At 46.3% G+C, this 25,922-nt stretch overlaps 1 protein-coding gene across 4 annotated transcripts in view; it reads left to right on the top strand.

Moving 5' to 3' along the window:
• Positions 1 to 545: 545 nt before the first annotated feature.
• Positions 546 to 25,922, top strand: part of LOC119381666 (negative elongation factor A) — a 90,979-nt gene continuing 65,602 nt past the window's right edge. For 3 of the 4 annotated variants that reach the window (XM_049412441.1, XM_049412440.1, XM_049412439.1), the window contains exons 1-6: positions 546 to 793; positions 4,052 to 4,223; positions 5,560 to 5,721; positions 12,999 to 13,091; positions 16,426 to 16,565; positions 25,221 to 25,287. In XM_049412441.1, coding sequence (XP_049268398.1) covers positions 584 to 793; positions 4,052 to 4,223; positions 5,560 to 5,721; positions 12,999 to 13,091; positions 16,426 to 16,565; positions 25,221 to 25,287 — 844 coding nt within the window. In that variant the 5' untranslated portion in view covers positions 546 to 583. The remainder of the gene's footprint in view (positions 794 to 4,051; positions 4,224 to 5,559; positions 5,722 to 12,998; positions 13,092 to 16,425; positions 16,566 to 25,220; positions 25,288 to 25,922) is intronic. The other variant, XM_049412442.1, reaches the window with a different exon arrangement.

Below are 25,922 nucleotides of genomic sequence, written 5' to 3'. Positions count from 1 at the left end.
AGCTATAACGAGCACGGCCACATTGCAAAAAGAAATCACTGAAGGCAGCGGCAGCACGGCAGCATTTCGCTAAAACATACGTGTTCCCCGATGCACCACGAGCATGAAGGCATCTCCGTGGCGACAAGCGCGCCACCTAGCAGCGTCATGGAGAACTGGCGCGCCTCCTCTCGCAGCGCAGGCTGCCCCATGCTGACACCTCCCCATCTAGCCACCATAGTCACGTTATGAAGTCTGTCGCGCCATTGTAACGGTGGAACGCTGCAGCGTAAGTGGACAGCGTTAGATAAAAAAAAAAAAACAGATTGCACACATTCCCCTTGCTGTCCTGTTTCTTTGAGGTGATCAAGACACAGCGCCACGAAGATACCTCCGAACATTTATTATTACCTCATTTGGCTTCGATATTTCATTCATTTTTCGCACTCTGCGAGTGCAGGCGTTCCTGGAAAAACGAAACCGAAAGCACACTACACTAGGCGACACGCAAGTTGAAGCGGTCAAAACCAGAGACCACGCTGCGAAGCCTGGTTTGAGGCTACCAGTTTCTCAAAATGGCGTCCGAAAAATTGTTCGATTCAAGATGGCGTACGTGCGCGACAGCGACACGTCGCTGTGGCTACATAATAAGCTCGGAACGAGTAACGATCTGTGGTCGGGTTATTCCATTTGTTCCCAGCTGAACCAGGATGTGTTAAAAAACATCAGAGAATGTTTCATTGACCTACAGTCACAGGTTAAGCTAAAACTGTTACTCTCCTTCCTGCACATACCGAGACGCAATGTCGAAGAGGTAAGACCTGCGTGTGAGCTACTGTTTCGCGTTATTAATATCGTCCGCGAGATACTTACTTGCGTTCAGTTTGTTCTCCATAGTATCCGTGTCAATGTGCGACACGCATCGCGGGTGTTTAAGCGTTTTGTGGGCAGCTGCGACCCGCTTAAGGGAGCGCTGGGCTGCTTAGTAAACACACCAGCTGGAAAGGTGTCACAGGACTAGCGCGGCGGCTTGGCGGTGCCGCTGAACGTCGCGATAGCCACTTACGTCGAGCCTGCTCGCGTACGTCATAGCTGCCTTCGCACATGTTTCCGTTTCACTTTTGTTGTTCATTTTTACCCACGCAGACTCAATCGAAATACACGACCGGTGTTTTCCCGCTGTGTTTTGCATTGGTAGTTTCTCACCAAGCCCTCATTCCCATAGTAGGCGCGGAGAGTGCGATAGCGAACTTGGCACGAGTTAATCGTGGCGCAGCGCCGAATGGCTCGCGCGCGCTAACTTCATCTGATGTGCTCGCCACTTTAAAAAAGAAAAAGCGATGTTTGCGCACATGTCGCTGGCATTGGCGTTGTAGTGGTCTACCGGCAATTTAGAAAGCCGCCCGCGCGTCGTACAGTCGTTTTTAAAAAGTAGCTGATGTGTTCATCACGCGCGCGGTCAACATTTTAAAAGAGCTCCAGTCTGTTGGTCTTGTGAGCTGCGTAGCTCCTGGTAAACTACCAATCAAGGGATATGCGTTTGGTTTAGAATTGCAACTAACTGGTGTTCTGGCATTAATTTTAGGGGCCCGTACGACTGTTACCGCTGTTGTTATCTTCGTTTGTGCTCTGGTGACGGTGAAGCTTGATGCATTGCAGACTCGTTACACTTATGTGAAGCACATTTTCGTGTGTTCAAGTCACACGTTTCTACAGCAGGTCTTCTTCAGCTGAGATCTCACTAACTTGTACAGTGACCATGTATGTAGATTCATAATGTGATCTTTATGGCGCTTTTCTCTCCATCATCTTTTCGATTATATGTTTGCTTTAGGTCATTCATATCAGCTAGGGTGCTTGTGCAAAGTGCTTTGCATTACTGGGAAGCATTTTTGTACAAAAACAGGTTTTTCTTGAGCTGTTGTCTCATGTCTTTGTAGTATTGCTCTTGGTGTCTGGTTTCCAGATTTCACTTTTCTTTGGTAATTTCAGAAAATGAGTGAAAGGAGTACAGCGTTGCCGTGATGCAGGAACTTTGGGCTTCCTTGTAGATATATCAAGATCCCAACAATGCCTCTGTGCAAGAAAACAAGGCTGTGGTGCTGAATTTGATAGGAAGAGATTAAAAAGTAAACAGTGTTTCGAAACTTACACTTCTGGTTACTGGCAACTGTAGTGCCAAGCAAAAGGCGGTGCGACAAAGGGACAGGAAAAGACGTCACTTGCCTTTGTCACTCTGCCTTGTCCGCTTTTGTACGGCTCTATGGTTGTCGCCAGTGATCAGGGTGTAGCAACTAGCCCAGTCCTCTGTCCTTCTACATTCCTGGTTACATTTAAGTATATGACTGCAAACCCTGTGCTAATGTTTTTTCACAATCAGAATTGTTATTCCATTCATCTTCTTTTGGAAAATACGGCTATATAAATGACGTAATTGCTAGGGAGTGGCTATGTCTAATATCACAGCTTGTTGCAACAGGGAAGGGGCATGCAGTGTCAATTTTAATATGGCAACTCATTAATTAGAAAAAGGCAATCATTGATGAACACTATTTAATTCTTTTATGAAACATAGCGAGCTTTCCAATAATACTTACATTTCTAAACTTCGTCCGTAAGAATTCGAAATAAATCAAATAGCATTCTTTGAACTGTTGTTCATTTTGCAGGTGTTTATTTTGTGTAGGAATCCAAAACTTTGAATGTTGAATTCAGTGTTTTTGAGGAGAAAGCACGTTTGTTTTTGTTTTGCTTCCATTTATTGTAGCACGAGGCATCCCTCAAACAAACTGTAACCTAACCATGTGTTTACTTGCTCTTAGTACCTACGAAGATTTCTTGATTACGCAGTTGGTTTGCTGGGGTGTCCATATTCACGAAGGTCGAAACTAAAACTGGGATGTATGAACTTCGATACAGTTCACATTATTACGTTTAGCACTTGTGAAATGAAGGCATGTTTGCGACACACTGTGCTTGTGAACTCGTTTCAAGAAAGACACACACGAAATTACGTCCTATATTATGGTTTATTACATGTTTTAAGATGAGGTAAGATGACTTGCTGAAAGAGGCAGACAACCAATATTTATGGTACCTGTTTTCGTTTGTGCATGAGAAAGCTTACTGGTTGGAGTGTCTAATTACGAAATGGCAACGCGGAAAACGCAGTGAAAAATTTATAATAATATTTTTCAATCTGCGGCAACTATAAAGTTATATACACACAACACATGCTGCTGAGTCGGAGGTGAGCGCAAGAGCAGTTTGTGTTTGTGCGCCGTGGTTTGCTGCGCATGTGTACACTCTGCATTCATGCGCCGTGGCTCAGCAGTTCCACTAGTTGCCACGAAAGCAGCGCCGCTTCTCAGCATGCAAATTTTTTTTACCTCGTAAGCAGCACAGAATAGAGTTGGGATGGATCATAATATACATACTCTAATTTTGAGCACTAATTATGGTGTGCATGAAAGTGTCAGACTATGTGCAACAAAGTGAACGACTCCATAATCCAGCTTCAAGACGCTTCCGCTAAGCTGCACGACATACCTTTTTTTTTGTGACTTTCAAATGCGATTTAAAAATATAAATCCTACTCTGATTGTAAAAAGGCTGCTTGAATCTGTCACTATAATTCACGGTCTTTTCAGTTGCACCAGGTTATAATTGCATGTTCTCTCCAGTTGTCAGCCCCTTCAAGAATATTTTTGTTGCTCAATTGTGCATGCTTTTTGAAGGCACTAGTAACTTTTTTAAACATACTACATGAGATTGCATACAGCATAGTCATGAGAGGCATCTTAGGCAGTGCACATGCCTGGATTAAGGAGAGGGCATACATAGTTTATTGCAGCACCTCCACTGTGTACGCAGGATGTATGCATCCTGGCAGGTATGCTGACAAATGGTCCGGGACAGTCAGTCCTCGTTCAGGCTGATAATTTATGCCCTCATTAATCCAGATTTTAGATGTTTTGAGTTATGTTGGGTTAGGTTAGGTTACGCCAGCTTGCTTTTTCTAATGTTCTGCTATCATCCCCTGTGCTGCCTTCTTGTTCCTTTGCAACACCAGTGGAAGACGGAGTTAGAGGACATTCTGGAAGTGGCGTCGGCCGACAGTGACCAGTGGGTCAGTATGCTCGCCGAGCTGCTGCGTTCGTTTCCAGGCAGCGGGACGCTGAATTTCAACATCGAAGAGAATTCTGGCGTCTTTGTCGACCTCTGCAACGACCTTCGAAAGCTAGGTGCGTCCAATGTCTCTGTAAAGTCCCCATAAGACCACTAAACAGCTCTTAAACTGTGCTTGCTGCTGTTCCTTGCACAAAAATGCTGTCATGTATTTTTCTATATTTGAACCCTTTTGCAGTGGTCTCGAGCATTTTAAGTCATGATCATGATACTGGAGTTCACTTTTGGCATTAGGTACAGTATTATGTCCTCCCTTGAAAGTGGTTAGGTATTGTCACATTACTCATGCATTCATAGCTGATTCTACCAGTCCCCATTCATTCAGCTGCACCCTGTATTAAAGAAAGCACACATTAAGATGTGACACAAGTGTTTAAAACAATGGCAACCTTTTTTATATGAATATGCACGAAGGTCAACCCAAAGTAGCAAGAATATTTTGCTGAAGGAGAAAGGTAGCTAATACTAAGCCACACTGCTAGGTGTGCTTAATCCACAACATTGTTTTAGTTAAAGCTTCTGTTGCCATCAGCATTTATTTTGTGATGGCAGGCATCCTGAGTGGTGCATCCTAGCGATGTGCATAATTACAGGGTCCACTGATTGTGTTGGTCGGGCTGGATGAGTATGTTTCTGGCCATTATAAACAGTGCGGTCATTACCAGAATGCATCTGGTTGTTGCGACATCAGTTGCTACAGATGAACGAAACGGGAGATTGGACGAGGGCTCGTTATTTTTTTTTTTGTTAGACACAACCTAATCAAACCAACAGATAATCAAGCTAAGATATAGGGGACATTATTTGTAAGTTTTAACTGTAGTATAGTAATTATGATATAAACGTAAAGAAATTAAAGTGGATGAAAAAATCAACTTATCGCAGGTAGGGGCTGAACCTACAACCTTCGGATAACGTGACGGATGGCGTCACGTGCTGCGTGATGCACATCTGGCACAAAATGTGTGCTCCGCACTTGCCGTCATGGCTGCGAGCGGTGCTGGCTTACACTAGGTTTACGCAAAACATAAATACCCAATAAAGCGGATGGGAAAGCGACCGCCGCTGCAGCTCACTTGGTAGAGCATCGAACGCGTTATCTGGAGGTTGTAGGTTCGGACCATGCCTGTGGCAAGTTGATTTTTCATCTCCTTTAATTCTTTTCCATTTATGTCAGATATACTATATTACACTTAAAACCTACAAATAGTGTCCCTTATACCTTGCTTAGCTTTATTACCCATTGGTTTCATTATGTTATATAGTCTGTTATATAGACTATATTAGACATAGACATTACGTTATATAGGATATATAGTCTCTACAGATGTATTGTGGAAAACATGTGTTGTTTTTGTACCCAGTGCAAAATACCATGTGCTGTCCCTGCAGTGAAAAAACACGCCGACAAGAACATCCTTCCCCTGGAGTGCCTGTACCTAAACAAACACGCCCTGACTGCATTAGTTGGCCAGCTTCCGCAGCCAGTGAAGCACTTTGCTCTGAAGCGAAAGCCCAAATCAGCTGCCCTCCGTGCTGAACTTCTCCAAAAGTGTAAGTCGCTCACCTGCCTTTAGCCTCTGTAAGGTTTCCTAACGTTGGTACGGTTGCTGCTTGCGCTTAGCCATGAGATGTAAGAAGTATATAAAGTGTCATCCAACCGACCATAGAATAAAGCTGCAATTTCTTCCTTTCACAAAACATTTCTCTTCCTTGAAGGCTTCTGCCAAGCTGATTTGCTAGGCTTATGGGAAGCATGTAGCGAAAATTTCTGAGCTAACATATGGTAAATTTTCACAGATTTGATGTAAAGTTTGCATATCAAACAATAATAATAATAGCTTCCATTTCCGCAAAGCTAGATGTGTTGCCTGAAAACAGCATTATTGAGGATGCCGACAGTGTATTCACACTTAGTGCTTGAAACTGCATCAAACTGATACATCAAAGTTGTAGTGTGGTTTAGGCGTCATCACTTCAGTCCCTCGGCTGACAGAATTTTATGCACCGTGCTCACCCCGCCGAATCTGCTGCTGCCTTCTGGAAATGTGGCGATGTAGTAGAAAGGTTACCTAATGCACGACCTCTGAAATCCTTTGAATCGCACCAGCAGTCTTGGAGGCCATGCGTAATGGAGTTGACGTCTCTGTTGATTTCTTGACGTGTTGGGAACTTTACAAAGTATGAGGCAAACATAAACACATGTGCCTCATACAAAGACATGCCTCATAGCTCATATATAGCATGAGGTCATATGATATCAGCATGAGGCCGTATATATATACAGTAGAGTCTCGTTACAATAAACTTCGCATTACCGCCGAATTTAATTCGTTATTCTGAAATGTAGTACTGGAAAATGATTTCGGTAATGTAACACAACAGCGAAAATAACGTACCTTTGCAGGAGGTGCACGTGTTGGGGCCTAAACAATGAACGAAAACACTGGGCACCGAGTGGAAACAATTTACTGCTTTAAAAAGTCGGTTATCTTCTTCTGGCGAGTAGAAAGCAGGCGCTGGTGCACGTATGCCTCCACGTCCGCAACCTTCCTAAGGATGTCTTCGGGTACATCCTTGCAGCACCCGAGGTACGATCGGGTCTTCTCAAGGAACACCACAACATCTGAGCTGGAAATACAGTCGAGTCCACTTATAAAAATACCGGTTTTAACAATATATCGGATATAACAATGGACAGCCGCGGCACTGTCAGCTTTTCATTGTATTCTATGGCAAAATAAACCACTTATAACAATGCTGTCATGATGCAGTATCGGTTATAACAATTAAATGGGGGCACTGGAACCAACCCTGAACGAAACAAAAATGCAAAAACGCTGCGACAATGCCACTTCAACCCTGCCTATTATGCAAAAGGGCATGAGAGCATACGTGCGGTGGCCAGGCGATAGCGCACTTGGCCTCGCACGTGGTGAGTGCGCACCGAAGAGGCTCGCATGCCACCGCTGCTTTCGCCTGCCGCGGCGACGCGAAGGAGGAGGAGGAGGACCGGATGGGCGCCTCTACGGTCAGTGGGTCAGTCCATTCTGAGGGTGCGCTGCCTCTAGAAAAAGCACCGGGGCGCCTAAGCTGCCGCAGCAGCAACACCGCTGTGTGCACTGTGCCGACCTCCCCTATTCTTCGCTAGTTTGGCCACGTCTCCAGCTCCGCCGTTTGCATGTGTTCCGAGCCTGGTGCTTACCAGCGTCGTTTTCCTTGCCTGTTGTCACTGTTCCTGTTCTGTGGTCACTGTCGCCTCGATCCTCCTGTCCCCGCATGCGCGGACATCGTTGCACGCACAACGATGGTAGACCGTCCTCCAGAAAGCGACACCACAGTGAAGAGGAAGCGAACGACAATACCGTTGGCAGTTAAGCGTAGCATTGTGAGAGAGCACAACGCCGGCGAGAAAGTGAGCAGCTTGGTGCTCAAGTATGGCCTGCCGCAGCTGACAGTATCCTGCATCATTCGCAATGCACTCAAGCAAGCCGAAAGTGACAGCCATGCCAGTGCTAGCGGTGCTAGCCTCGCAATGGATGACGGCCGGAAAAGGGTTAGGCACGGGGCCTACAAAGACATGGAAGATGCACTGTACCAGTGGTTCCTTAGTGCTCGCGCTATGAATTTGCCAGTCAGTGATCCCATTTTGGCGGAGAAGGTGAAGAGGTTCGCTTACCTCCTTCGCAACACTGATTTCCAGCCGGGGGTGGCTGGCTTCAGCGTTTTAAGGAGAGGCATGGCATTGTGTACAAGGCAGTCGTCGGAGAGGCAGGCTCGCTGGATGTAAATGCTAGGCAGAAGTGGTTGGAGGAAGCACTGCCCTGCATCCGCGAAGCCTACGCGGACCGAGACCTGTACAATGGTGATGAAACTGGGCTGTTTTTTCAGATGCTACCCTCAAAGACGCACGCGCGATGCCTGTAAGGGCGGCAAACAGAGCAAAGTGCGAGTGATAGTTTGTTTCTGTGCTAACATGGACGGCAGTGACAAGTGTCCCGCCTTTGTGATAGGCAAGTCGAGGAATCCTCGCTGTTTTCGTGGTGCCGCGAGGATACCTGTTCGCTACCGCCACAACAAGAAAGCGTGGATGACGCGCAAAATTTTGCGAGTGGCTGGTCGAGTTCGACGAGAGGATGCAGCACGAAGGCAGGAAAGTGTCGCTGGTGCTCGACAACTGCACCGCCCATCATACCGCCCAGAAGCTTTCGAACGTGGAGATTTTTTTCCTCCCTCCCAACACCACTGCGGGCTTGCAACCCATGGGCGCAGGAGTGGTTGCTTGCTTCAAGGCGCTTCAAGCAGGCTGGCGCTGAACCTGGACATCTTCATACGTGAACGCCGACCTGCGCCGGACTTCAAGGTTTCGCTCCTGATGGCCGTGTAGTTCATTTTTGCGGCATGGGCAGAAGTCGGCTCCTCCACCATCGTGAATTGCTTCTGTAAGGTGGGCTTAGCTGGGGATTCCAGTGAGGCGGAAGTGGAAGGCCGCGACGCTCCTGCCGACGCAGAAATGATCGAACTTTGGTCGTCGGTGAACGGTGGGGATGGAGACGCATCGGGACTTGAGGAGTTTTTGCACGCCGATGACGCAGTAGCAACAAATGAGGACCTCACCGACGAGGCGATCGTCGCTGCAGTCACCGGCGCGGAAGACGACAGCAGTGATGACGAGGAGGAACCGGAACTCATGCAGGCTGTGTCGCATCAGGAAGCGTTGCAAATGATCGACTCCCTGCGCGATTTTGTGTTTGCTAAAAACCTTCCGCTCGGCCACGCGCAGCAGTTGGACGCTTTACAAAAAGATGTCAATAAGATGGCCAGTATCGAAGCTGACTGCTTACGGTTTTCTACCTGCTAAAAAGTGAAAAGTGTAAGCAACTTCCCCCTCATTAAGTGCTCTTGTATATCATGTTCCCCTCATTAAATGCTCTTGTTTGTCACGTTTTCTTTGTTATTTTCGGCATAACCCGCTTATAACAAAATCGGTTATAACAATGATATTTTCATGGCACCTCAATATTGTTGTAAGTGGACTTGACTGTAGTCTCTTCCGTTGTCCCAGACTCTGCATCTCCAGCGTCGTCTTCGTCACTGCTACAGCAATCTTGCTCACGCACTTGACTCACGATTTCTTCGCGGGTGAGCTCTGCGGACGTAGCCGCTGCGCAGTCACTGTCTACGTAATCCTCGAAGGTTACCGCAGCGTCTACCGGGAGCTTCTCGGTAAGCTCATTCCAAAGCTCTGGGTCGAGCTCCGCTTCGTCATCGCAGTCTCATGGCATATGCTCGCAGTCTTGCAGCGTAAGCGACTTCTCGAGAAGACCTGCCTTTCGCCAGCAGTTGCTAATGGTGCTTGCCTTGACGTTCCACCACGACCCTGTCAGCATTTCTGTGGCTTGACGGATGTTGACCTCCGTGGGCAGCTTCAGTCGTATGTTAATGAGAAGGCGCTGCACAAGTCGCTTCCGAAATTCGGCCTTCACACATCTTAATATGCCCTGGTCTAAAGGTTGGAGCAAAGATGTACAATTCGGGGGCAGAAATTCAAGCTGCGCATTGCTCAAACGCACGCTCACCATATGTGCCGAGCAGTTATCAACGATTATAAGAACCTTCTTTTGTTTCTTCTTCATTGTGTTGTCGAACTGCAGCAGCCACTGCATGAACAGTTCTCACGTCATCCACGCTTTCTTATTTGCCCAATAGTCGCAAGGCAACGAGACAACATTTTTCAAGCAGCGAGGCTTGGTGGACTTGCCAATAACAAGAGGCTTGAGTTTTTCCGTGCCTGTGGCGTTGCAGCAGAAGAGCACTGACAAACGAAGACGCTATTTTTTTCCGCCCTTGCATTTTTCACCTTTAAAGCTCATTGTCTTATCAGGTAACAGCTGATAAAAGCACGCCGTTTCGTTGGCGCTGAAAACGTCGTCTGGACTGAACGACTTGACGATTTCCTGAAAGCACTCGTTCCGCCAGGCAATCGCACTTTTGGCATCGGCCGCCTTTTCTTCCCCGCACGCGACTTGCCACATGATGCCATTCATTTGCCGGAACCGATAGAGCCATCCGGCACTTGCATCGAAGCCGGAGGTGCCCAATGCGACCGTGAACTGTCGCGCCTTTTCTTGAATAATAGGGCCTGACAAGGGCACACCGTGTTGTCTGGCATCCTTAAACTATGTGAGGACGGCGTCGTCAACGGTTTGGTAGTTGCCCAGCCACAAGCGTTTTTTTGAGGGAGCCAGCTGTGATTCTCTATGTAATTTCATGATCTTCTCCCGATCTTTCAGTATCGTTGCCACTGTTGACGGTGCGATATCACGCTCCCTGCATATGTCCACTTGCTTTTTTCCAGCATTCAGCTCCATCAGAATGTCCACTTTTTCCTTGAGCGAAAACTGGCATCGCTTCTTTTTAACACTGGGGCCAGGAGAACTCGTTGCCAGAAAAGCGACCACACAACATGATCTCAACTTCGCAGCTCCAAACGACAGCAACTGGAAGGCATCGTTTGCTGAGGGCAGCGCGACCCGGACTAAGGACTGAGAGACACGTACACAAACAAGCGCTGACTGATAACTGATTTATTTCATCACACATGCAGTAAATAAGTACACACAAAAAAAATGAACACGTGGCGCGTGTCTGTCGTGAAGGGATTCATTTGATTACATGTTTCAAAAACTGCACTTCTTTATCATGCAGAGCAACTGAAGTCTGGCTGACGCATGCGCTCTGATTTATATGTATGTGGTATGCTTCCACAATTTCGCGAAAGGTTTGGTTAAAATTTCTGTATATTACTCGTGTTTCATAAAACATTGGCTCACAATGGCACTTTCTACAATGTATAGCTAAGTTCGTGCTGGTGTGATTTTTGACGGCTGTGTGGTGCTCCCTGAGACGAACATTAATGCACCGTCCCGTCTGCCCAAAATACTTCCTTCTACATGACAGTGTGATTACATAAACTACCCCCATCGTGCATGGCACGAACTGCATTTTGTGCTTCATAGTGCATGTATCTTTGCCCGTCGATCTAGGTTTATTTACTAGATTACACATCTTATTCAACGAGTTGTTTGCGGAAAAGACCACCCGCACGCCGTATCGCCCTGCTGTCTTTTTTATCCCATGGGCGACCTGATGAACGTAGGGGATTACTGCAAACTTATTTTCTGTTTGATTCTGTGGCTGATGAATTACTACTTTCTTAATCTTTTTTACCAGCTGTTCGCGTACTGAGATAAGGGTGGTTTGCGGAAAGCCGGCGTTCTTAAGACGGTCGAGCTGTTGCGAAAAGCTCAGACTGGCAAGGTGGGGGCAGGACTTTTTGATAGCGGATCCTAAACATGTCGTAGCTATGCCTCTTTTCACTAGCTTCGAATGCGCCGAAGCGTAATTCAAAACCGGTTTATTCGATCTGGGTTGATACTGCCAGCAAATGTGATGATTTGTGAAGGTTAACAGCAAGTCTAAAAACTGTATTCTTTGGTTAGTCGGCATCTCATGGGTGAAGCTGAGACCCATTGCTTCCTTTTCGAACGAGGCGAGAATATCGGTAACCTTCCTAAGGATTGCCTGCGACCTGATGACTATCAGGTAGTCGTCAACATACCTGAAGCACTTAACCACGGTTGTTGCCAAAGTTCCCTCGAGTGCTCGGTCAACCCGGCCAAGAAGAATCTCACTAAGTGTTGGGGCGACCTAGGAACCTATGCACACCCCCTGTTTCTGAACGATGACGTCCTCATCCCAGACAATAAAAGTAGAGCGTAGGTAAAAAAACAACAGATAAAATATATATATATATATATATATATATATATATATATATATATATATATATATATATATATATATATAATTTCACGACAGACACGTGCCACGTGTTCATTTTTTTTGTGTGTACTTATTTACTGCATGTCTGATGAAATAAATCAGTTGTCAGTCAGCGCTTGTTTGTGTACGTGTCTCTCAGTCCTTAGTCCGGGTCGTGCTGCCCTCGGCAAACGATGCCCTCAGCAAACTACCAACTCGCCCAACTTGCCGTTTTAATTCAGCAACTGGAAACGTGGTGAGAACAGCGGCAACAGCGGGACTAAGCCTACGACGTTGTTTGATTTGGTTTGACCAGTTTGACCGGTTGGTGACGCTCGCGTTGACCTCAACGCTGATGGGGCTGCACCTGTTGAAGCGGGTTTCCCGGCCATATCTGCTGCAGATGATGAGAGGTGTAAGCTTCAGTGATTTCCGTGCTGAAACATTCACGGAACTTCGTAATAACGAAGCACCTTGTTGATTTCGGGGTTAAATTACATACGTTAATCTGAAATATTTGGTATTCTGAAATTCGTAGTACTAAAAGTTTTTTACATTGTCAATATAGGCATTCTGGCGGGGATTTCAAAGAAATTCGTTAATCTGAAAATTTTGTTAATCTGATGCTCGTAATGACAAGATTTTACTGTATATATATATCTGTGTGTGTGTGTGTGTATCAGGCTTGTGCGAATATTCGAGCTCTCCGAATATTCGAACGAATATTACAGTATTCGAATTCGCTTCGAAACGAATTTAAATTCTAGGAAATTTTGAAGTATTCGAAATGAATAAATAGACATTTAAAACCGCATGTGACCCATATATATATAATACAAAGTACTAGGTAAACATAAACACGCACTATCAAGCAAATGAAGGACATGCTTATCTTGAGCGATCGTATGGGAGGTGGTCTAGTCGTTGTATTTCCTCTCGGGGCTATAGCAACTGGCTAGATTCTGCATTTATTAGAGTTTTCTGACGCGTTGTATTCTCTATTTCAGCACAAGATGCCCTGTCAAATGCCAAGCGGAACACATCGTCTTCATCTGTGCCCATTAGGTGTCGAGGGCTTACAAAGAACCTGAATGATTCAAGTAAGACTCCACATATTGCAGCAACTAAGTGTTGTTGTTTATGCCACGTTGCTCTCCTTTTATAACTTGGCAGTCTGTCAGTGTGAGCAATATTAGATGCATATTGAACAAGGTTATTGTCTCATTGAAGATACAAATCTGGATCAAATAAGTGCAGCACCGTACAACTGCGGTTACCCGGCATATGATAGAACGCTGCACAAATTGATATAAACTAGCCCCGTCACTGCCTCAGAAATGTGTAGAAAATTCAGATCTCCATATTGAAGATTGTTTATCGGGAGTTGTGCTGGGCTTGAATGTCATTATGATGCTTCGCCAAGCCGCTGCATGTGGCTGTAACACAGGAATTGATTTGCTTTGTGTGCTGTGTGGTTGCTGCAACACACCAGCTCATGTCAGATCTGTTTTGTGTTTTAAAGTGCTAAGATACTTGACTGTTGTCAAAATTGGTGTTTGCCTGTCTGTTACTCTCTTGGGTGGCATTAGGACTTAGCTTTGAGCGCTTCTTTACGATTCATCCAGGGTCGTGCTGATGTGTGCACTACATCTTTATAAAATATGGCAAGAAAACATTCGCAATCTCTTTAGAAGCCAAATATCATTCCACGCACGTGGGAGGCGGCTGACAGTGTAGTGTATAAGATCTCTTGGTCTCTGCAGTGGCTTATGTGGACCTGTCTGTTTATGCTCTGCCTGTTATGTAATGGACTTGCACTATAGTTCGTTATGCTGGTCATTGGCTGTTGTCCATGACCGTAAGGTTACTCTTGAGTGAAACATTGTGCACACAAACACACCCCTTCAGTTTTCTACTGAATGGGAAAGCGGCAATAGTGGTTTGGCCATGCATGACTTGTCACCAGTCTTTTGTTACTGATGGCTCCATTCATTAGATGCCGACCTAGAAGACTTGCCATAATCCATAGACTTGCATGACAGCTTGTCAATGCCATTCGTTGATTTTCCATGAACAGTCTTCTAGCAAATAGGAAATCGATAGTCGTTGTTAGGTCCTGCCCATACTATCACTGCTCTTTTTTTTTGCTGACATCCAGCTTTATCAGACACAAATGTTTTCGGGTTACCATAAGTAATAGACTTGCATGATGACCCACATATGTGTGAGCCATTGGGTGATTTTTCTTGTTGAATTTCAGTCTTGACTGCAAAGATTCTGGTTAAATGGGTTTGGAAGCAACAAAGCAGCAAATGCCACTTATTGGAATAGGTAGTGCTAAAACAGATTGTCGCATAATTTGCTTTCTCATGAAATCAGTCTGGGGAGTAGTGCAAGATCAGCAGGCTACAGTTGTGTCATGAAAGTAACATGGAGGAAGTGTAAATTGCACCTCCATTCCTCATTCAATGAGAACTGTACTTACACATTCCACATAATGCTTGCAGTGAAGCTCATTTCCTGTGTTTGGTCGGTGCCGTCCACCTATCTTCGAATGTCCTTATTCTCAGTGTATGTTGCACGTGATGACAAAAATGAATCATTACCTTGGGGTATCTTTAATACCTTAAACGCAGAGCTTTCTGTTTTCAAGACTGCAGAATGTGTTCTTTAAATGCGAAAGGGCTACATCCTGCTTAGATCCAAAGGTCATTAAACCACATACTAATTGCTCATCAAGCTTGTTCTCATTATCGAATGGGGTGTTAAGAATGTGAAAAACTGATTCTGATTTAATGCTGACAGCAGTATCTCTGTGCTAGTGGAGAGAGTAGCCGTGTCCTCGTAATTCTGAAAACTGTCGATGTTGACCTTGCACTTAGGGGAAGATAATAATATGACATGAGAGGCAAACACCTTGAAGCTGCATCTTGGATTTTCATGTTAGCTCGCGGTGTTCGAATGGTGCTCTGTATGTACTTTTCGTTTTCTGGGACAACACGAGGATCTCGACTGAATTGATGTCGGCTTGGACAACAGTGCATTTATGCTGCTTCCTTTTAGTTCTGCATGCATGAAACCTTAAATTCAAGACGATTACCTTAGATATGAAGTTGCGGGCATGTGCAAGTGCACGACTATGGGAGAATTGGTAGGAGGTGTGGCGTTGTTGTGTAACTGGGTGACCTTTGGAGTGGCAATCACAAAGTTCAGGGGGCACACTGCGCTTGAAAAACTTTCTTTTAAATTCTTCATCAATTTAGGTAAAACTCACTGAGTTCATGTATATTTGTGTGTTAATTTCAAATATGCAATTACTTTTGTAGTACAGTGTTTTTTAAAATATCCATTCCATGTGCCATTTTGGGAGCTATAGTTTGCCTAGACTGAGAGAGTTACGAACTAAATAAGCATATTGAAATGGCCTGGAATGAGAGGTGAGTGCAAGAAAACAAGAATGGATATTCTAAACCTATTCGAGCAAAAGTTATGGTATGTTCAACATTACTGACTGAAATCCCAGCTTGTCCTATACTTGCTCGTGAATGTTCAGCATACCATTACTTTTCTTCAAAGGGGTTTAGAACATCCATTCTTGTTTTCTTGCATTCAGCTCTCATTCCAGGTCATTTTGATGTGCTTGTTGCTTTGTAACTCTCTCAGTTTAGGCAAGCTCTTGCTCCCAAAAAAGCATGTAAAATGTTTGATATTTCAAAAACTGCTAACTATATAAGAAAAATAATTGTGCATTTGAAATCTGCATACAAGTACACATAAACTCGGAAAGTTTCATCTCAATCGATAAAGAGCAAAAAAATTTCAGTACCCATGTCTCTCCCATTAAAGCTCCCATTAGGGGTACTCTTGCTCCCATTAGGGGTCAAAGGCCCCTAAACCGCCCAGAGGTCGAAATTTAGTTGTGATGTTGCAGTTGTGCACAAGTCTTCAACAAACATGCAGCGGCAAGAATTTTTCAAAACAGTGCCCTGATAGCAGAGCTACACGCGTTTGATGATCCAGAAGCGAGCCCCGTTTGCTTCGCTCTTTCCTTCGCTAAGCTTTGTTCATAGGCTCATTTCTCCTTCTGGCCAAGGGCTCCTTCTCACCGTGCGAGGAACAGCAGCAAGCATGCGTACCTGCGAGCAGACAAACAGGTTCTTTTTGTGGATGGCATGACTGGACGCGAATGTTGGCGTCACAGCCAATGCTAGGGATTACCGAAAGGCCCGGCGAGGAGAACGGATTGTTTCTTTGAATTTATGGCGCACCCCTGGCTCGCGGCGCTGCCGCGTTTAGCATTGTTCATCGTGACATCATTGTGAACTCGATGCGCGCGTTTACTTGAAAGGTTAAAAAAAATTATCGGAGATGATTTAGGGTCAGCACAGAGCGTACTTGTGTGATTGGACCCTAATTTGTTGGACATGTTTACAGGCCCACTGAGGGGTATCCCAAGCCGTGTGCCAACGGGTGGCTTCAAGACGCCCACCAGTGGCAACCGTCTCAGTTCGGGTACTCCACTCAGTCGGTCTCTCACCAAGCCTCTGGGGAACAAAAAAGATGGCGGCATCAAGGTGAGTGACCACTGTAGTTTAACTTGCTGGCTATGAATATGTGTGCACATGTTCATTATGCATTTTTCAACTGTCATTATAACAAAGTTAAAAACCTTCCCTTAATTGCATGATTGAAATTGCTTTCATCATCATCATTGTCAGCCTATTTGATGTCCACAGCAGGACGAAGGTCCCTCCCAGTGACATTCCTGCATACAATAGCCATTCCTAAAAACCGCCAAAACGATGTCTGAGGCATGTTGGGTTTGAGAATGCCTCGTCTTCTTCACCTTCATAACCCGGCATCTCGGTTAGGCGCCCAACATTTTAGGCATTCCAGGGAAGCAGCTCATTCATGAACACATTTTTCATCAATGTCAAATTCTTTCGCCATTGTTTGATTGGATTTCAGTTCTTTCACACGCTAGACTACAGGGAGCTTGAGTATCTTAGAGGCTCGGCATCTTTTCAGTGCAATTGCAAATTTTATTGTGTCCATTATGGTTAAAGTAGTTCAAATGGCAGGGACTAGTTATCACAGGGCCTGCAAGCAGACAACCTTGCTGCAATATATTTCTTTTAGTTTGTCTTGCACACCTGTTCAGTTCATACATGGCACATTTTGGAACAGTGTTTCGTACATGCATTCACAGAAACATCCACCTTACATACAGTAAAACCTCGGTAATTTGTACTCGGTTAATTGGGAATCCCGGATAATTTGTATTATTTGCGCGGTCCCAAATTTTTACATGTAAATTTAACCGGATAATTGGTGCGGCCAGTCTGCGACTTCCCGGTTAATTGGCACACTTGGCCGCGACTTCCAAGATATGCAAAGGGTGTTGCGAATCTCGGAGGCTGTAACTAAAACATGCATTTTTTTTTTTTTTGATGTACGGATCTCGAAGGCCATGTTTTTTTTTACCGGAAATACGTCGTAGACGCCATGTTTTAGCAATTGCCAGGCGGCGATGCGTGCGGTTGCGATCATGATCATCATCATCTCAACAGCGATGTTAGCCACTCTAGCGAAGTGAATGTTTTGTGGAGTCTTTGTGCCATTTGGATGTCGGCTGGCGAGCATTGTGCGATTCGGTGCGACTGCTCCATTTGTCTCCTGTCTCCGCTTGAGTGTCTTCCCTGTGAATTAGTTGATTGAGGTGTGCTTGGAAGGAAGATGCCGAAGTACAAGAGCTTGTCCCTGCACGAAAAGGTGTGCTTAATTGAAGAGGCCAGCAAGTCGACGGCGTCGAAAACGGCTCTCGCCGAAAAGCACCACGTGCCTCTGTCAACGCTGTGCAACATCATCAAGAATAAGGAGAAAATTCTCGATGCTTACAGCAAGACGCACTCGTCAAAGCGTACACGAGTACGCCCGCCTACGTACGCCGACGTTGAAGCAGCTCTGATCGACTGGCTGCAGAAAGCCAACGCAGCACACCTTCCTGTGAATGGGACCATATTGCGTGAGAAGGCCAACCAGCTGGCGCTGCAACTTGGACATTCTGAGTTTAAATGCAGCAATGGATGGTTTTGCCGATTTAAGGAGCGCAACAACCTGACATTCGTGACTGTTTGTGGCGAGAGTGGCAGCGCGGATCAGTCTGTTGTCGACGGCTGGAAGCAGCACACCTTGGCTCCACTACTCGCCAAGTACGAAGCAGCAGATGTTTACAACCTTGATGAAGCTGCTCTGTTCTACAAAATGTTGCCTACGAAGACGTTCGCTTTGAAGGAGGCAGACATTAAGGGGCGGAAACAGAACAAAGATAGAATCACTGTTTTGTTTGGTGCAAGCATGTGCGGTGAGCACAAGCTGCCACTGCTTGTTATTGGGAAGACAGAAAAGCCTCGTTGTTTCAAAAATGCACGACTGCCATCCAAGGATGACCTGATCTATAAAAACAACAAGAAAGCTTGGATGACGGCTGCACTCTTTGAAGAATACGTGCGGCACCTTGACCGCAAGTTTGCGGCCGCAGGGCGCAGCGTTTTGTTCGTCGTCGATAATTGCCCAGCTCACGGCGACATTCAGAACCTGCAGGCAATCAGGCTGGTCTTTCTACCCCCGAACACGACGTCGCTATCGCAGCCGATGGACCAGGGCGTCATACACCATACCAGGAAAATATATCGCTACAATCTGTTGAAGCGAATGCTCCTTTGCTATGACAACGGAAAGGAGTATAACATTGACCTCCTCGGTGGTATTTGCCTCATTGTTCACGCATGGAGGCAGGTGGAGGCCACCGTTATTCGACGGTGTTTTGAGCACGCCGGTTTTGTGAAAGAAGAGGCAACCTCCGCTGAGTTTGCTGTCACCGCTGTCACTTGCCCGTTTGATGAAGAAGGGGAGACTCTCTGCGCTCGATATGAGGCTTTGCACGCGGACGAGGAGTGCACTCCAATCGGATTCTCCGAGTACGCAAATGTCGAGTGCACAGTGCAGACGTGTTACGCCGACATCGACAGCGAGATAGCTGCGAGATCGACCGATTCGGCCTCTAATGTTGACAGCGATGACGAGCCCTCCCGAGCACCCCCTTTGGCGGATGTCATCGATGCCTTGAGTGTTGTGCGCAGCTTCGTCGAGTGCAACGGCGGCGAGGCTGAGATGCTGCGCCTCATTGACAGGCTGGAAAATATGACTTTCAGTGCTGGGAACTACCGAACGCGTCAGTCACGCATGGAGGAATTTTTCTCCAAGTAGGCTGACTTGCCACAATAAAGGTGTGACTTCCATACATCACGTTTTCTGGCTGATTTCTTTGATTTCGCGTTGTTTCGGATAATTGGGAATCCCGCTTAATTGGGATATTTTTCTCGGTCCCGAGGCCTTCGAATTAACGAGGTTTTACTGTATTGTAAGTGGAATTCACTTGCATATCACATGCGTAGCACTATCATTGTGCAACTTATTCCACTGCAAATCAGCATATCACAATAATCTGGAACCAGAACTGTATACAGTACAACAAAATTGGTTGTTCTAAACCTATTTGAACGATAGTTATGGTATGTTGAATATTCACCAGTGAATTAATGTCAAGCTGGGATTTCTCTCACGAATGTTCGTGCCATAGCGTTTGTTCGAATGGGTGTAGAACAGCCATTTTTGTTGTACAGCATGCAGCTCTGATTCCAGATTATGGTGATACACTGACTTGCTTTGCGACTCTCTCAGTTTAGGAAAAATCTTGCTCCCCAGAAGACACGTGAAATATTTTATATTTTGAAAACTACATACTATACTTGAAAAATTTACTGCATATACAGTCGACGACGGATAATTCGGACTCCACGGGGAACGTAAATAAGTCCGAATTATCGAATGTTCGAAAAAACGAATGCGTCAGAAAAAAAATACGTTTATTGACACTTCAGGGTCCCGGTGGCCGAAAAAAGTTGTCAATGCGTTGCTGCCCACACTTCCGCTTATGTGCAACCAAGTCCGCCTGTATCTCTGCCAGTGTGATGTGATCACTGTACGATGACGAGCTGGTTTCGTTCGCGAAGGAACGCGTCTGTGCGGCGCACTTAGCAGTCGCACAAAGAGGCAGCATGAATGGCGGCGCGGCGCGTTTGGGTTCTCGCCTAATAAATGCGTGCACTACGCATGCAGCTGCACCAGGCCACATGCACTATCGAGCAGTTGACTGAGGATGCTTATCGTAAGGCTTGTCAGCGACTGAGCTGTACTCGCGCGTTTGCCACCTGCCGCCATCACGCCTCCGTGCATTTCCACTGCTTATCCGTAAAGACATCGCCGCACGGCGCCGTGATAACGGCCCCTTTGAATTTCCGGTCCGCTTCACCCCATAACACTTTGGCATCGCGACAAAGCTGACTTTCGGACTCTGCTACTATCGCAAACAGGTCGACTCGCGAAAGCGCTGGTTCGAACCTACGAGATGATAGACGCGGCAGAGGTGGGGGCTTCAATTATTGCCTTTCGGACCTGCAATTTGGGTAGAAAGTCCGAAAAATCGGACACCGAAGAGTTTTAGCGTCCGCAATTTCCGACGTTCTTGACCATTGACGTCTGTGGGGCTGGTGATGGTGCCGCGAAAGCGTCCGGATTTTCGAGCATGTCTGGAAAATCGGCAGTCCACTGTATCTGCCGCGTTTCGTTGTCGTCGGCGCGGCTTTCGGCGCTGGCTGTGAGGGCACCGTTGGCGCCATTTAACTCAGATCTTTTGAGACAGCAGAGCGTAAAATAAAGCAAGTCTCAAGATAAAAATGAACGCGCGCGCAAAACGCTTTACCGCAGACGCGTTCGACAGAATGGCGAATGGCGGCGATAGCAGCGCAGCGCGGAACCGGAATGTAGGATGTTCGCGATGTCGATATGATTTCCCACAGTTGACCAGTGCCTCCAAGATTGGCATTTCCAATCACAAATCTCTGCGGTATGAAGTACCGACCGAAATAAAGCCTCATAGATCACCAATTAGCTTTCGTTTTGATCTCTGAGGCCATACTTTGATGGTACGGGTGCCGTAGGAGATAATATATGGCTGGCGATTCGGCGTGCCCGACAGTCTCGGAGAGGGTCCGGATTATCGAATGTAGATCTCGCAGCTGTCCGAAATATCGGTCGTCTTTACACATTACAGTAAAAGCTCGTTAATTCGGATTTCTAGGGACCGGAAAAAATGTCCGAATTAACCGAATGTCCGAATTATCGAATGGTCGAAATAAACACAATAAATGCACGAGTTTTTTCAGCATACCTTTACTTAACAAAGTAATCGCGGATGCTTGTGTTTTCGAGCAGAAATTCGCGCGGACACAATTTTTCTGAGCCCATCAAGGTGCTCAGCAGCTCGCATGATGTCTGCAGTACCGCAAAAGTTTCACCTGTCATCCACGCTTTTCGGTTGGCACGGTAATCCACGGGAAGATTGTTGATGTTCTTAAAGCAGCGTGGCTTTCGAACCTTTCCTATTCGCAATGCCCACGAACTATAGGTGGCGCGCCGTGCTTTTCAAGATGGCGCCAGGAGGAGGGTCAACCCGTTCGTTAGCATAGGAACAGATAGGACGTGCGAACCGTGCCACTTTCACCGGATGAAGTCACGAGCTGCACTGAAATGGATATGAGACTAAAATACTTTCCCAAACCATGGAAAGTGCTAAGTACTCGCCACCTAATTATTTGCTGCGAAGTGAAAGGTTATATTTCAGCTCCGTTATCGTGCATAACGATGCTTTGCGAAATCCTGTGCGTGCTATATACATGAACATGTATGAACTAGAATTGACGTATGAGCTGAACGGCACTCCGAGGTAGTACGTACCGAGCCTGCCTGACGGATTTGCCGCAGTAGTAGGCCGCCAGCGAGTAGCGCCATCGCTGCTGCGCGTGATGATGGCTTGCAAACATAAAAGTGTTCTGTGATAATACCCCGTCGTCATTGCTTGCGCAGTCGGAAACGCGGAGTTACGTCTTCAACGGAACACAAGCATTTAACATGCCATTCAGTAGCGCTTGTGTCACAGCCATGCTGAGACTCTAGCCGTGTGTACTTCACTCGCATGTTGCAGGTTCGATCAGCACGATCGAAACATGAATATCGAAAAGAACGCACACGTATGCTTTTCGCAACGTCGAAGAAGTTCGCCGTGAGGCGTGGATTGTGGCCGTGACTGCACGTTCCATCGCTCTAACCATTTCGCTTCGCTGGTCGAGCTCGAGCGTGTTGGCGGCATGCGGCGCTCCATAATATCCACAATAATTGTGATACATGCAATGCACAAGAGGAACAATGCTTTTATTTTGATCTCGCTCAAGGATATTATACATTAAATACAATCAAAGTGACTTACGAGCGTGAAAGAACATTAGCGCTCGAGGGGACGTGAAGTGCAACTCGCTCCTCGTGAGTTAGCAGCTGGTGGTTCATCGTCGCTGTCACTCTCGGTGCTTTCACAGTCTTCTACGTCCAGTGAAAAATCCTCGTCCTCAAGATGGTTTCTTTCAACATCACTGCTGAAAGCAATCTGAAGAATTTCCTCCGCCGAACGACTTCGACCACTCCGCGTCACCACGTTTACAATTACAGAGACGTCTGGGCGCGGAGAACATTTTGCTCTCAGACCGGTCAACAAGCAAATCGCTTGCAGTGTGCTGCCACCTATCAACAAACGTACAAAAACAAGAGGCGCAGCGGTGGCTATGAAACCCAACACACTGGCGAAGGACGGCGTGGATGGAAAGCGTTCGCTCCATGAAAGGCGTCGAGCAGACGCGTCCTCGAATGATTGAAACGTCGCTCGCACGATTCGTAACAGCGCTTTGCTGACAAAGGATAGAGGCCCTATTTTCATGTATTGCCAACTTGAGATCGCTTAGTTATACATGAGGCTGAGCACATCGCGAGCCCGCGCGACCTCCCTTCCGCGTACAGTGTTATGGGACTCATGCACTACAAGAAACACTGACCAATTATATATGCAAGTAAAACAGGGTGAGCTTCAACTGAATATGTCAGACGATAACATTTAACTTACCTACGTGGCTACAGAAAGCCTCGCGAAGCTGATAGTATGCGTACACTGTGGGCTAGCATTGAAAGCGCGAGTTGCCACGTATTTTCACGAAAACTTCGCGTCTCGCAAGAACGAATCAGATTTCTCGTGTCGCGGAGGGCCCGGTTTATTCACTGATGCAGGGAACATGCAAAGTCGTAGTGTTCCTTTCTTGCCAACGCGTTAACACTGAGGCTAGCACAGCTGAACAAGGAAGCGACTGCATAGTGCCGCCATTTTGTCGTCTACTAACCCTCCTCGAGAGGACGCTCCTGAATTCCGCTCGGTGGCGCGACAGTCTATGGGCATTGCGAATAACGAGAAGCGGCAAGCGCTCGGTTCCCGTCACGTTGGGGGATAAAAGTACGGTTACTCGTTCCTTGCTTCTTGCCGCCGATTGAAGGATCCCCTTTCATCACTCTTCATCACTTCTTGTCGGGAGAGCCCGTTATTCAGAGCACGCAAAATTTCTACTTTGGTGGTGAAGTCCTTGGCCTCGTACTTGGGCCGCTTCGCCGGCGTTGCCATCGGCGGAGAGTGCGGTCGCACGAGAAGTCGGCACAAAAGCACCAGCAACGATCAAGCTAAAGGAGCCGTACTGAAACTTTCCTCGATAAATCGGCGATCAACGATGCAGCACGCCAACGGGAACAAAGCATTTGAAAGCAACAAAACCCACACGTGAAAAAAAGGCGTTCAACCAGTCTCAATCCAAGCCAAGTCGATAACTGATGTCCATGGCGATGCTGCGTTTGAGCTTCACTTTTGTTCCGAATTGTTCTTTTTTCGTTTTCGAGCCTCGCCAGCGGCCCGAAAGTCGCCGAATTATCCGATTTGCGGTCAAATCTGTCCGAAATAACGAGCGCCCAGTCTCATAGAGTGATGCGTATACTTACAGGGACCAGATGACGTGTCCGAATTAACCGATTTTCCGAAATAACGAGAGTCGAATTAACGAGCTTTTACTGTACTTCTGTGGGATCATCGGCGGTGCCGCGCGACTGTCCGAATTACCGAGCATGTCCGAATTATTGGTGTCCGATTTATCGGTCGGCGACTGTATTTGAAATCAGAACACAAATATACATGCATTCTGTAAGGTTTCAGAAAAATTGATGAAGAATTGAAAAAAAAAATTAAGAGCATTGACACCTCCTTAAAATTAAAATCGTGTTGTCCACAACTTTAAGTAATCTGTGCCTTCAGAAATTTCGTCTCTTTAATAGTATGTGGACTATTGTCTGGAAAATGTGGTTCTGCATACTGTACACTCCGCCATGGTGGTCTAGTGGTTATGGCGCTTGACTGCTGACCCGAAGGTCGCGGTATAAAATCCCGGCCGCGGCGGCTGCATTTTCAATGGAGGCGAAAATGTTTCAGGCCCGTGTACTTAGATTTAGGTGCACGTTAAAGAACCCCAGGTGGTCGAAATTTCCGGAGCCCTCCACTACGGCGTCTCTTGTAATCATATCGTGGTTTTGGGACGTTAAACCCCCAGATGTTATTATTATCCATACTGTACACAATTGTGCGAGGATGTTCTGTGGGTCCGACACAATCTGTGACATAAGCTCTCGCTATTGACTAAGGCACTCCATTCAGAGTTGGCATGAAAACCCAGGTATATTCTCTCATTGCACAGCCTTGTGCACCACGTGATAATTTAAGCAAGATTATGTGATAACATCATTTTCACATAGGTCACTCTGTTAGGTATTACAGTGTGGTATGTTCATAAACAGGTTTTTGTACAACTCGGAGGTCATGATAAAAGAAGGTAGGCGAGGAAACATGGCACGTAAGACAAAACAAACGCCGAGCAACCTCAGCATTTGAGATTGCTGGTTGTCAGATATGAAAGGAGGTGTACCAGGTGCTGTCCATTGCCGACCTTTTTGGCACGAATGGCACGACTTTCGGCACTGATAGGTGGGGGCTGGGGGATGAGATTTTGACACCACCTAGTACTGAATTTTGCATTTCATACGAAGTTCAGCCCACGTGTTGTACGTAAGCACATTTTCTGGAGAAGTTGTGCATATAAGAATCGAGTGAATGCTGTGCTTTAGTTGCTTTCAAAAGCAGTTTGTTGTGATCGATGCAACGTGTTGAAATTGCGTTGTTATTTCTGTGTGTGCAGTTGCTGGACATCAACGAGCAACCACTTGGTTACGGAAGGGATGCAAAACGTAGGAAGAAGCCCACGGGTAAGTTTGTGCCTGCCCTCTGATCTAAAACAATGATGCAGCGCGTGCGAGCAAGGTTTTTGCTGATGTCTGTTTCCTGAGTAATCGAGATGGGCTTTCAAGTAGGGGCGTGCGTATATTCGAACTTTCGAATATTTTTCTAATAGTGTTTGCTATTCGATTCGATTCACACTGGAATTTTACTATTCGTAGTATGGCATGCCATGTACTTCGACAACAGGTTCCTGCATGGTGCTGCGCACACACTAGAACCCTTGCACAGGCTGCTTGATAAAAACAGCAGCTGGAAGTGGACAAAACGAGAAGCAGAGGCCTTTTATCAAGCTAAGCAGCTGCTGCAGTCATCAACTGTCCTGACCCATTGCAGTGTCCAGAAGCCGTGTTGCTTCGCCATATGGGCTTGCGGCAGTGTTGAGTTATGTTGATGATAATGGCTATGCCACTATCATCCAATGGGTGCCAGTAGCCTTTGGCAGTGGCAGCAGTGGAGAGGAACTATGCACAGACGGACCGAGAGGCCTTGGCTATAGGCTTTGGCATCAAGAAGTTCCACAAGTTTATCTATGACCGTCATTTTCACATAGTGACTGATCATAAGCCTCTACTGGGATTATTGCACCATGCAAAGCCAATGC

The sequence above is a fragment of the Rhipicephalus sanguineus genome, chromosome 2 (genome assembly GCF_013339695.2).
Source record: "Rhipicephalus sanguineus isolate Rsan-2018 chromosome 2, BIME_Rsan_1.4, whole genome shotgun sequence".
Taxonomy (NCBI): domain Eukaryota; kingdom Metazoa; phylum Arthropoda; class Arachnida; order Ixodida; family Ixodidae; genus Rhipicephalus; species Rhipicephalus sanguineus.
The sequence above is the reverse complement of the archived record's forward strand: the minus strand, read 5'-3'. Positions and strand labels throughout refer to the sequence as shown.